General features: G+C 36.9%; 1 protein-coding gene across 1 annotated transcript in view; it reads right to left on the reverse strand.

Annotated features, from left to right (window-relative positions):
* The window catches only part of PYGL (glycogen phosphorylase L), a 55,745-nt gene extending 48,788 nt beyond the window's left edge, over window positions 1–6,957 (reverse strand). The window contains exon 1 of the mRNA XM_072629821.1: window positions 6,587–6,957. Within this exon, the coding sequence (XP_072485922.1) occupies window positions 6,587–6,829 (243 nt within the window). The 5' untranslated portion in view covers window positions 6,830–6,957. The remainder of the gene's footprint in view (window positions 1–6,586) is intronic.
* Between the last annotated feature and the right edge of the window lie 6,675 nt (window positions 6,958–13,632).

Here is a 13,632-nt window from a genome sequence, read left to right on the forward strand (position 1 = left end):
TTAATAGGAGAGTTAGACTAGAGAAAGTAGAGACTGATTATAGATGGCCTTCTCCAAGAGTTTAGCCACAAAAGGGAAAAGAGATATCAGATGATACCTAGTGGGTTGGATAGATAAAGTGAAGTTTATTTTGAGGATGGGGAAAATCTGGGCATGGTTTCAGGCAGCAAGAAAGCAGCAAGTAGACAGGAAGAAATTAAAGATTAGTGAGAGAGTAGGAATGATGAAGTTGTGTTCATCCTTCATTGCCAAAGAAGACCATGGCATCAGAGAAATAATGACATGATTTGCACTTGACTTTGTTTGCAGGTCACCAGCCTCACTTCTCCTCCAGAGTCATCTGAATTTGGTGACCAGATATTTATCAGGATGCCTGGAGATGGCTTCCTTTCCTTTCCTTTCCTTTCCTTTCCTTTCCTTTCCTTTCCTTTCCTTTCCTTTCCTTTCCTTTCCTTTCCTTTCCTTTCCTTTCCTTTCCTTTCCTTTCCTTTCCTTTCCTTTCCTTTCCTTTCCTTTCCTTTCCTTTCTTTTCCTTTCCATCAATTTTTAAGCACCTTTTTAATAGTTTAATAGGTTTTTTTAACATAAAGTTAAAAATTTGTTCCAACATCTGACTATGTCTAAAAAATGAACATCTTGATTTTTTGTGAATATGTTTGTCCCAATTAAATTTCTAAAATTCTAAAAATTTTTTTCCCTTAAGATGAGAAATTTTTGCTTTCAAGTTTTCTTAAATCTGGTTACATTTTGTATCTGATCTTTATTTTCTATTTCAAATGTTTCCAATATTTTCTGAACATTAAAAGTCTTTCAGCAAAACTCTCACATCTTGTTTCAAATCTTGAGCACTTGGGCACAATGCTACTCTTTATTTTCAATACTATTTCCTAGCTCATGAGTTTCCTCTGAATCAAGTGCTAATTCTCATTTCAAATGTACCTGAATTATTTATGGGAATCTAGTCCATATCTATAACTGAAAAATAGTTCTGCCTCTCAAATTATCTCAGTGGTATGTTCTTGTATCCAATTGCCATGATCTGACGAATAATGAGACCATGTCTACTGTTTACAGGATCTGGCATGACCTGTACCTCTAGTCCCATCTTAATTCCGCAAATGCTAATTTCTTAGAATTTATTCTCTTACACACCAACTTTACAGTCACCACTCAGATATCCATCCATGCCACAGCTGTAAATAAGTTAGTTCTGTTTTTTTGGTCATACTGCACAGAAGGTGATTTTGTTATCAGATTATTGTGTTTTTGAAAGTAGCATGACTTTGGTCAAGGTTCCATTATTTCAGCAGATTCTCTGTAAACTGTCTTTAAAATTATGTTATCAGAACAACTTTCTTGCTGTACTTCCATAATCCATATAAGAGAAGATGTTTTAGTGCTAATCAAAATATATTTTCCTGAATTGAGCTACTCAGTGCACATTTAGCCCATTATTCAAATATTCTTATTTTTCTACTAACTGTTTATGTCAGTTTATTTATTTTCTAATATTGTATTTATTTGATATGCCTTTAGCCCGGACAACCCTTGCCTATAAGTTATTCTATCTTAATATTGTACTATCTACCTATTTCACAAATTTGGATGTCAATTTCCCTTCATGCTAAATACAATTGCTGAATTTCAGCATTTGCATGAGACCCAAAGTGCTATTCTAGTTTTTGCAAGCAGTTTTGATACATGATTATATATTTTTTTCTACTCTGCACTTCAGAAGCAGATCCTTTGATATTTTCTACCAAACTACACATTTTGTTTTTTAGCCTTTTAGTTACTCTGTAACACAACTATACAAACTTCTACTGATTTTCCTTAGGAAGGGATTCTATCTTGAGAAGATTCCTAACATGGGCCTATATTTTTGTGGTATAACAAATCTATACTCCACATTACCTATACATTAAGCATCTTTCACTAACTTAAGTATCCTGCTTAACTTTTCTTCCAGCACATTTTTATTACACATGACAAACCAATTTTTAAAATTAAGTCTCATTCAGAGGGTGGTTTAAAGGTCAATTTCTAGATAATATCTTTACATTCAATATATTAGAAATTTTTGAATGATCAACAACATCTAGTTATTTTTAAGGGAGTAATAGAGTTTTCCCTTTTTTAAAGTTTAATTTCATTTTTTTCAGCAGCAAAAATCTGCCCTCCTTATTCCTCCTATTCCATCCATTAGGCATGAAAGAAAAACAAAAACCTTGTTCCATGCAGTCAAGCAAAAAGTAAATTTTTGCATTGGCCACATCTAAAAGAAAAAAAAATATGTGTATCATTCTGTACTCTGAGTCTCTCATCCATCTACCAGAAGTATGTAGCACGTTTCATACTCTGGAATTGTGATTGACCATTATGCTAATCAATGTCCCTAGCCTTTTAAAGTTTTTTGTCTTCACAACAGTGTTGTTATTGTACAAGTTACTTTCTGGGTTCTGTTCATTTCAATTTGCATTAATTCACACATTTCTTATAGCACAGTAGCATTTTTATCATATGCATATATCATAACCTGTTCAGCCATTCTCCAATTAATGGTCACTTCCTCAGATTCCAATTGTTTGCCACCTCAAAATGCTATAAATACTTTCATTCATCTTAGTTAAAGTTTTTTTTCCCTAGGAATAATCCCTTCACTAATTTACCCTTCTCTAATCTCTCTTTTTCTCTTCTTCTCTTTCTTTTTTTTACCAGTTGGAGGAAATGTATTTCACATGAGATAGTTTTCCCTAACCTATCCCTAACCCTAAAATTCTTAATGGATTCCTCTTTCCCTCCCATTTCATTCGTCTTTTAAGATCATAAAGATCTTACAAAACTACTCCAAGATCTATCTAAATAAACTCCCTTAATGACCTCTGATGATAGCATTCAAAGGGGACACGTATCATCTAACATATGGGTATTGGGAAACAATAGTAACTACTGGGTATTTTGGTTTATTTTTCTTTGTTAGGATGGTTTCAATGTAGAATAAGACAGAAATTTTTTGTCTTTCTTAGAAATGATGTCACACTAAATGATACTAGTACTACCTACTTCACAAGTTTGTTTTTGGGAAAAACTGCAAAACCTAAGACACTTTGTAACTACTCACAAGAGGTCATCTCTACATGAAAATGTCCAACTAGAACCTCACTCTTAATAATGTGTAAAACTGAGCTTTATCCATGTCTGAAACACTGAAGTCATTATATTGGGAAATTAAAGGTGAGGAAGAAGGAAGTCAATTAATGATAGAATTTTATTAAATCCACCTCTACATCATCTCTCAAGTTTGTTCACTTTTCTGTATTTCCACTGTCTAGAAGTGGTGAGGTATAGTAGGGAAAGCATAGAATTTAAAGTCAGTCGATCTTGGCTTTAATTTTATCTCTAAATACTGTTTATGTCACATTAAACAAACCACTTATCCTCTCTGGATGCCAGTTTTCTTATCTGTAAAATGAGGGGATTTGACCAGATGATCATGTTCTAGCTCTGCATCTTACCATTGATTTAGTCCAGTGCCAAACATGTGACTCAGGGTGCAGATAGCCCACAAAATTCCCAAGTGCAGCCCAAAATAGATTAAAATGTAATTGAGAAATATTTAACAAAATAAATAAAATACAATAAAACATAGATCTTGTTAATATGTGGTTTTCAAAATCAATACGCATGGTTTAGTCAATCTATGCTTTAGTGGCCCCTGTTTCTATTTGCGCAGTTTGACACCACAGATTTAGACTACTGGCTTTCTTTACAGGTATGCTCCAATTCCGTCTCTCGTACAACTCCTATTCCACTCAGTCTCTCATATTGTCAGAATACTCTGATGTGCAGATGTGGTTATATCTTTTGGACCTGAAAATGGCAGGTGAATCCTTACTATGTATTGATTAAAATTCAAACTCCTTTCATCTTCATTCAATGCTCTCCACAATCCAGTGCCACCCTGCCTCTCCTGCCTTATTTCATATTACTTCCCCAATGCACTCCAATGCAACAGCCAAATTAGAACTGGGTTTTTTTTTTGTGCTTCCTCTCATTTTGTTTTCTGTGTCTCAGATGATCTCCTTTTTTGGCTGTTGCCACCCTTTAAAGCCCAAGTCCAATGTCACCTTCTTCATAAGGCATTCCTTGATCCCTCGCTGATCTCCCAGACTTCATGTGTGTACTTTTTTCTACATGACCTTAGTATACTTGTGTATCACTCTCTATTGAACTTATCTGTATTTATGTCTATGAGGAAGGACAGTGACCCGGAAGGAACTTTGGGAAATCACATAGTGCAACGCTCTCACTTTACAAATGATGAGGTTAAGGATTAGAGAAGTTAAATGACTTTCTCAATATCACACAGATAATAAACTGGAAATCTAGAATTCAACCTCACATGATATAATTTCAAATTCTAAAGTTGTTTCTACTGTGATGTCCTCACCCAGATCAGAAAGCTACACAATGCCAACGACCATTCCTTTTTACTGTCTGCCTTTAGTTCTACTTGAGGGCAAAATGGAAGAGGAAAAGTACAAAGTTTGAAAAATGTCTGTTTTGTTGTTTTGAGAAACTATTTAATGGAAGAGAAGTTCAAAATATTACCTAAAATTCAAGTTTTGTTGTTATTTATCCATGTCCCTCTTCAACCCCATTTCTCATCAAAGAAAATAAACAGGTGACATGGTAAGTAAATTATATAATTTTTCCTTTAATTGTGCTGAAAAACATTTAGATCATCCTAAACTTCCCTTCTTCAATTATTTTGCTCCCCTCATCTGATTCTTCCACTTCTCAAGTCCTTTTAGAAACTTGAACAACTGTAAATATTCCTCTGGTTAGCTAGCCTAATTCTCTGTATAACAATAGGTATGCAATGCAAATGCAAATACTTATCTTTGTTGTACATTATAATCACTCAAATTGATTAAGTTACTTGGATAGTCATGCCTGAGCCTCAATTTCCTTACCTGTAAAATTAAGAAGTTACATTAAATGTCCTCTGAGGTCCTTTCCAGCTCTAGATGTATTATCTTATAATTTGGTGCTTTACCAGGAATTTTCCCTTTAAAACATTTTGCTCCATAGAAGTGAGCACTCAGAAAATCAAGTATTATCAAAATCTACTTGCTAAACAAATCTACGCCAAATGGAAACAAAAGTGGACAAAATATGACTTGGCACAAAGTTTTAACCAAATACCAGCTAGGCTGCAAAAATTATTTATGCTCTGATATTTCTTTCCTGTGGTTTCAGGGTCATATCAAATCACTTCAGACAAACTCATTTCTATTAGGCATGAAAAGTTAGACTTCAGGGTGATATTCCTGCAATCCAAAGAATTTTTTAAAAAAGTACAAGTAATGCAGCTGTTACTGGGATCACACTATGCTGGCAAAACAGATTGCTCACAGAGGGACCAAGGGAATTATAGTAATAATAGCTTTCATTTTTAATATACATTACAAAGCACTTTGCTTATAATCTTGTGAGGTACCTAGTGCAAGGATAATTCCCACTTCATAGATAGGAAAATTAGACAAGAGAAGTGCCTTGCCTAAGGTCACAGAGCTAGCAAATGTCAGAGGAAGGATTTGAAACCAAATTCTCTGAATCAAAGGATAAGAGACAGTTCATGGAAAAGAACTTAGAAGTCTAATCAAACACCCTCATTTTACAGATGAGGAGACAGGCCCAGAAATGTTAACTATGATAATATTTTCAAACATCATCTCCTCCATCAAGCCTGCCTTGATCTTTTCTCAGCATGTAAAAACTTTTCCCAACTCACACAGTTTTCCTATCTATAAAGTGTATCTTTTCAATGCCCTTACAGTATATATTATAGTTAGCTGTGTATGTGTAGCATACTCCCACCTCATGAAAGACAAGGTCCACAAAGGCAGCTATCCCTTATTATATAGGTTCTGTATCTCCTTCCAGTTACTACTGCAGTGTTTTGCATGCAAAAGGTACTTAATAAATGTTTGCTGCATGAAATAAGGAGTGTATCAGAGAACCCGTGGGAAAGGGATTTGGTTAAGTCTAGATTTCAACATTTACTAACTGTGAGACCATGAGTAAGTTACGATTTCCTGGTTTCTTTACTCATCTGTCAAGCTGCAATTATTGTGTAACACTGAGGTTGAACTGAGGGTAATTTTTTTTTTTTTTTACACCTTAAAACACTGTATAAATGCCTATAATTATTAGCATGATTACAGGGATGTGGAGGGTATTCACTAATAATTTCCAACAATCCTGCTGGCACTGAAATCCTGAAGTAACTGATTATTAGTAGAACGAAACGGTTTTTGAGATGAGATAGTTGCAAGCTCTCATTTTACAGAGGAGGTAAAATGTGAAAAGAGGAGAAAGTGAAGCCTAAAGAGGTGAGGTAAATTTGCCCAAGGCCATTTAACAAGAATTAAGTAGTGGAGATTGGAATCCAAGAAATCTGCAAATTCAGCTCTTTCCACCAGAAACTGGAAGTGCTGTATCAAGAGCGCAGGGCAGCAGGAAAGGGTTCGGAAGGTTTAGGGTGGAGAGTGCTTGGGAAGAGGGGAGGCCTTTTTAGTACCTTGGGGTGCTTCTCGTAGTAGTACTGCTGAGTGCGGATCCAGCGCCCCACCAGGTGGTCACGCACTGTGTGGGCTAAGGCGAAGTAGTAGTCTCTCGGGGTGGCCACATTCCGATCCTTGACGAGAGTGAAGTGCAAGTGCCGATTAAATCCCTTCTTCAGCTCCGCCACGTTCTCAACACCCACGATGCCACGGATACTAATCTGTTTGCGCTTCTCCTGATCAGTCAAAGGTTTAGCCATGACTGTGGTATGTGGGCATAAGTCCACTCCAGCGGATGCTAGGAAAACTTGTCTAGCTGAAAGCGATAAAGGCGCGTCAGAACTGTGGGACAAGGTGCGGCACGGAGAGAACTGCTGTAACTTGAGACACTTTAGGGGAAGTTTTGAGGCTCCGCCTCTGAGTGGAGGCACGTCTGATTGGTGTTCTGCGCTGCCCCGCCCTCCACATTGTAGAGGCAAAACCCTAAAATTATGCCATACCGAAGAAGATCCTCAGGAGCGAGGGGTCCCCAGTTAGAGTAGACGCTTAATAAATGTTTGCTAATTAATTAATTGAGTGGTAATAAATCCCTTTACCTTTATATTTCTGCTCCTTTGACCCAGCCTCCTGTTCCCATAGAGACATTGGCTCCCTATGAGAAGCAACCTAGGCGTCACTGTGTAACCTTACAAAAAAAACCAAACAAACCCCAAACCAAACAAAACCCCAAACCAACACTCTCATCACCCTAGTGATTATAAATTATAAATGTACCCTGGGCTGCCTTTGACTCCTTTAACTCCTGCAATCCTGGGAAGGAGGCAGGCACACAGTTCTAAGAACTGGAAACAATCCTGGAAGTGATCCAGCCCAATCTGCATAGCTGACAGAAAGTCTGCATGGCTTTCCTGCTAGCTTACATCCCTGGGTTACTTGGCTTTTTTTTTTTTTATTAATTAATTAAATAATTATTGATTAATTTGTTTTCAGTTTTCTACAATCACTTCCATATAGCTTAGATTTTTTTTCTCCTCCCTCTCTCACCTTCCCCCTCTCTTCCCCTCTTCCTCTCCCCTCCCTCCTTGAGAGGGCCTGAAATCTTATACAGGTTCTACACATACATTCTTATTAAATACATTTTCACCTTAGTCATGTTACGTAGAAGAATTAAAATGAATGGGATAAACAATGAAAACAAAACATAACACAAGAGATAATGGTCTGCTTCATTCTGCGATAAAATCCATAATTCTTTCTCTGGATGTGGATGGTATTTTGCTTCAAGAGTCCACTGGAGATTTTTTAGGTCCTTGAATTGCTGTGAAGGGCTAAATCTAGCAGAAAAATCTCTTGCACACTGTGGTTGTTGCTGTGTACAAAGTTCTCCTGGTTCTGCTCTTTTCACTCAGCATCATTTCATATAAGTCCTTCCAGGCTTCTCTGAAGTCTTCCTGCTCAACATTTCTTATAGCACAATAGTATTCCATTACATTCATATACCACAATTTGTTCAGCATTCCCCAGTTGATGGGCATCCCCTTGATTTCCAGTTCTTGGCCACCACAAAGAGAGTTTCTATAAATATTTTTTACATGTGGGACCCATTCCCATTTTTATGATGTCTTGGTGATACAGTCCTAGAAGTGATATTGCTGGGTCATAGGGTATACACATTTTTGTTAACCCTTTGGGCATAGTTCCAAATTGCTCTCCAGAACAGTTGGATCAGCTCACAGCTCCACCAACAATGAATTAGTGTTCTAATTCTCTATATCTCCTCCAACATTTATCATCTTCCTGTTTTGTCATGTTAACCAATCTGATAGGTGGGATATGGTACCTCAGCTGTTTTGATTGGCATCTCTCTTATCAATAGTGATTTAGAGTATTTTTTCACATGACTATAGATAGCTTTAATTTCCTCTGAAAACTCCCTGTTGACATTCTTTGACCATTAATCAATTGGGGAATAACTTGTATCCTTGTACATTTGACTCAATTCTCTATATATTTTAGAAATGAGACCTTTATTGCCAACATTAGTTGCAAAAATTCTCTACCAGTTTTCTGCTTCCCTCCTAATCTTGGTTGCATTGGGTTTGTTTGTGCAAAAGCTTCTCAGTTTAATGTAATCAAAATTATTCATTTTGCACCTGATAATGTTCTCTATCTCTTTTAGTCAAAAATTTCTCCATTCTCCATAAATCTAACAAATGCACTATTCCTTGCTCCCCTAATTTGTTTATAGTATCAGTCTTTATACCTAGATCATGTATTCATTTGAACTTTATTCTTGTGTACGGTGTCAGGCATTGGTCTATGCTGGCTTACTTTTAAAATGATAAAAGCACTTGTGTTTTAAAGGGATCTTAAATTTGATTTTTCACTGAAACTTTCCTGTTGAATCACCAAGTATTGCAATTTTTTTTGTCAATAGCAACAAAGCATTTCTGAACATATGCTTTTAAAAAGGAATAATTGAAGGCTTTCAATTGTTGTATTGTATTGTATTTTGTACCCCATTTGTACCCCATTTGTCCTCATTAAATTTTAATTCTATGTGGTAATCCTTGGTTCAAAGTCTATTTGCACATGATTCTCCTTATTGGTGAAAGTTGAATACTGAGTGTTCCAATGGGGTGTGCAGATGAGAAGAGTTTGAGAGAGGAGAGACACTGGTCTCCTGGCTTCCAGCTTCAAGTAAGAAGACATATGGTTCCAGATTTTCTTCAGGTCTCAGATCAGTCAATAAATATCTATTAAGTGCCTATTATGTGCCAAATGCTGTGCCAAGTGCTGGGGATACCCCCCCCCCCAAAAAGGATAGTCTGGGAGCTCATAAAGGAGGAGATAACGTAAATAACTTGGTACAAACGAACTCTATACAGGAGAAATTGGAAACAATCAACATAGGAAGGCATTAGAAATTGAGAAATGCTTCCCATAGAAGGTGAGAATTTTAACTGCAACTTGAAGGAACCCAAAAAGTGGAAAGGAGGGAGAGCATTCTAGACATAAAGTGTATTACCATTAAAAATTCCTAGAGCCAGGGATGCAGTATTTTGTTCCAGGAGCAAGGGGACCAGTGTAATTGGATCACAGATTATGGGAGGGTGCAAGGTAAAAGAAGACTGCAAAGGTGTGGTGGTGGCGCAGTAGGTTATAAAAGGCTATGTCAAATGTCAAACAGAGAATTTTATATTTGATCCTGGAGGTAACAGAGAGTCACTAGAGTTAAGACTGAGAAGAAGTCATTGTGATCCCAATATCTCAGTGCTGATACCTCTCCAAATTGGGTTCTTTCCAAAGTCTTTCTTTCCCTTCAGGGATCTGAAGAGAAGTTGAAAGCCAAAAGACCAGGATCTCTCTTCTCTCAAACTCTCAACAACCTCTCTTGATTTATCTAATTAAGAGCAGTACTTCTTTCTATATGCTCAGATTGAATGAATAGTTTCAAGTGAAGTCAATCAAGTATTTATTAAGTACTTACAGTGTGCCAGGTTCTGTGTTCAGTGCTGAGATTTACAAAGAATTTTTACAAAATTTTTGAGATTTACTCAAAAATAATTTCATAGTCTAATGGCGGGGGAGGGGGGAAGAACACAGAAACACTTATGTAGAAATAAGATATATAAAGAACAAATTGGATATGATCTCAGAGGGAAGTCAATAGCCTTAAGAGGGATTAGAAAAGTCTTGTTGAAGGAGAGATTTTGGCAAAGATGTGAAGGAAGCCAGGAAATGAAGATGAGAAGGGGGAGGATTCTAAGCATGTGGAATTCTAAGCACAGTGAGAAAATGGAGTGTTTTGTTAAAGGAACTGCATGGAGGCCACCATGGCTAAATAGGGGATCACCTGAAGGGAAGTAAGTAATAAAAAGACTGGAAAAGTAGGAGGCAGATAGGCTATGAAAAGCTTTAAGAGCCAAACAGAGGATTTTATATTTGATCATGAAAGTAATAGGGAGCCACAGGAATTTATTGAATAGTGGGGTGACATGGACAAATTTGTACTTTTGAAAGATTAATTTGACAGCTATGGGGAGATATCTGAGACAGGGAGATCAACCAGCAAGTTATTTCAATAGTTCAGGTGTGAACTGTCAAGGACCTGCATCAGAGTAGAAAACAGGACATATGTGAGAGATATAACAAAGATCCTATAGGTTGCTGTTGCAGCCATTTCAATTCATGTCCAATTCTTTGTGATGTCAGTGAGAGTTTTCTTGGCAAAGATACGAGTGTAATTTGCAATTTCTTTCTCCTGCTTATTTTACAGATGAGTAAACTGAGGCAAATAGGGTTAAGTGACTTGTGTTAATTAGTAAATTCTGAAGCTAGATTTGAACTCAGGTCTTCCTGGTTCTAGGCCTGTTGCTCTATCTATGGTACCATACTACCTGACTGATATTTGTTGACTAATATCGTCAGACCTGTGTCTTTCAATTGAATACAGAATGAATTGCAGTGGGGAGTGTTTTGAGGTAGGAATACCAACCATAAGACCACTGTAATAGTCATGTATTATTTATTATTGTTGATGTTTATTATCTATTGAATGTATCAGACTGTTTATGTTTATGCAAATACTATATGAGCTTGGCCAAGCAACCAGAGAAATAAAGGAAAGAAAAAAACATTCATTATCATTACAGGTGCAAGTGGAAAAATTGACATGACTGTTTTGTATTATTTCAACATATTCTGAGTTATCTGAGGATTATTGTTATTCAGTCATTTAGTTGTTTTCAACTTTGCATGACTCCATGGGCCATAGTGCATCAGTCCCTTCTACTCTTCAACATTTTCTGAGGTTTGTCCGAACTTATATTTGTTGCTTCCATGACATTATCCATCTTATCTCCTCGTTCCCTCCCCCTTTGGCCAGCATCAGAGACTTTCCCAATGAGTCCTGCTTTCTCATTATGTGGCCAACGTATTTAAGCTTCAACTTCAGTACTTAATCTTCCAATGCACAGTCTGAATTAATTTCCTTAAGTATTGACTCCTTTGAATTCCTTGCTATCCAAGGAACTCTCAAAAGTCTTCTTTAGCACCACAATTTGAAAGCATTAATTCTATGGTGGTCAACTTTCCTTACAATCCAAGTCTCACAGACATACATGACTGCTGGAAACAACATAGCTTTGACTAATGGACTTTTGTCAGGAAGGCGCTTTCTCTGCTTTTTGGTATGCTGACAAAGATTTGCCGTAGCTTTCCTTCCAAGGAGTAAGTATCTTTTAGTTTCATGGCTGCAGTTACTTACTACAATGATCTCTGAGTCCAAGAATATAAAATCTGACACTATTTCCATTTCTTTGACTATTTATCAGTTGGGGAATAACATGTATTTCTGAAAATTTGAATTAGTTCTGTATGAGAAATGAGGTCTTTATCAGAAACACTTGCTGTAATGTGTGTGTGTGTGTGTGTGTGTGTATGTGTAAGGTGTATTTCTCAGCTTTCTACTTCCCTTCTAATTTTGGTTGCATTAGTTCTGTTTGTGCAAACACTTTTTAAATTTAATATAATCAAAATTATCCATTTTAATCTAGTAATGCTCTCCACTTCTTATTGAGTTCTAATTTCTTCCCTTCTCCATGGTTCTGACAGGTAAACTATTCCTTGGTTTCCAAATTTGCTTATGATATCAACCTTTATGTTTAAATCATGTACCCTTTTTGATCTTTTCTTGGTATATGGTGTGAGATGCTGATCTGTACCTAGTTTCTGCCATATTGTTTTCCAGTTTTCTCAGTACTTTTCTGCAAAAAAGGGAGGAGATTCCTAAAATGAATAGTTTTTTAGACTGTAAATCCCCCCACCCTGAATCCCATATAGCTTTTGATCTACCTAATTATGTGTAGGGTAGGTGGCATTTAGATCCTAATTTCTGGTGGTAGCCCCATCCAAATAATGTCAGCTTTAACTATGGACCTCCCCCACATACCAACATACTCATAATGTGGGTAGATCAAATGCTGAAATTTTGAGCAGGACATCAGTCACCATTGTGGTAAGTACAGCTCTCAGTGCAAATAAACGATCTTTAAGTTGAGGAGGGAGTTGTCCTCTCTCTATTTAGGTGGGCAAAGGATAAGTATTGTCTCCTAGGAAAAGCTTTAGTTATGGCTCCTGAAAAGTGGGGTTGATAGTTACCAATATCTATGACCAATCTATGAGGGTGCTAGTTAAAATACTATAGAATACATAGAATACAATACTGGGAAAGAAGGGCTATGAAGCACCACCTACTCTCAAGGAATCTCCTAATGTCCCTGTCCCACTTGGATATAAGGAACTTTTAGACACCATCAGCCAGGTTGTATCACACTGAGAGAATAACAATTGATCATAGGCTTTCAGGGATCAAACCACTAAAGGAAGGGCCATCATGAACTCTTAGGGGTCAGAACAAGCCCATGAAGAATCTACATAAGCCAATTATTACAGATAGGGTCAAATGCAAATCCTTAGAATTGCCTACACATTCCTGTGTAATTAATAGCAAGCAAGATCAGATTCTCTAAGAGCTGAAAGATATTCCCTCCTTTGTGGTAAAGAAGGTTGTGAAAAAAATCACAGGAATCAGAAGATAGTGTCTTGTTTGAAGGACAGCAAATAGGCCACTATTACTATATCAGATTATGAGCAGCTTAAGGTGCAAGAAAGCACCTAGGAAAAGGCTAGATTATAAAGGGCTTTAAATCTTGTCACTGTCATGCTCTCCCTCCACTCTACCTACTGACTTCTGTGATTTCCTTCAGTTTCCAGCTACATTCTACCTTCTACAAGAAGCCTTTACTATCTCCTTTAAATGTAGCACCTTCCTTTTGTTAATTATTTCCCATTTATTGTGAAGAGATTTTGTCTGTGTATGGTTGTTTGCTTGTTGTCTCCCCTTTTAGACAATGAACTACTCAACAGGAGGAACTGAGGTTGGTTTTTTTTGCTTTTTGGGGGCAAGTATCCCCAATACTTTTCACAATCTTTGACCCATTCTTGTAAGTGTCTAATAAATGCTTGTTGACTTGATTTGGTTGGCCAAAAGGAGCAGCAG

Source organism: Notamacropus eugenii, chromosome 1, assembly GCF_028372415.1.
Source record: "Notamacropus eugenii isolate mMacEug1 chromosome 1, mMacEug1.pri_v2, whole genome shotgun sequence".
In the NCBI taxonomy this organism is placed as follows: Eukaryota; Metazoa; Chordata; class Mammalia; order Diprotodontia; family Macropodidae; genus Notamacropus; species Notamacropus eugenii.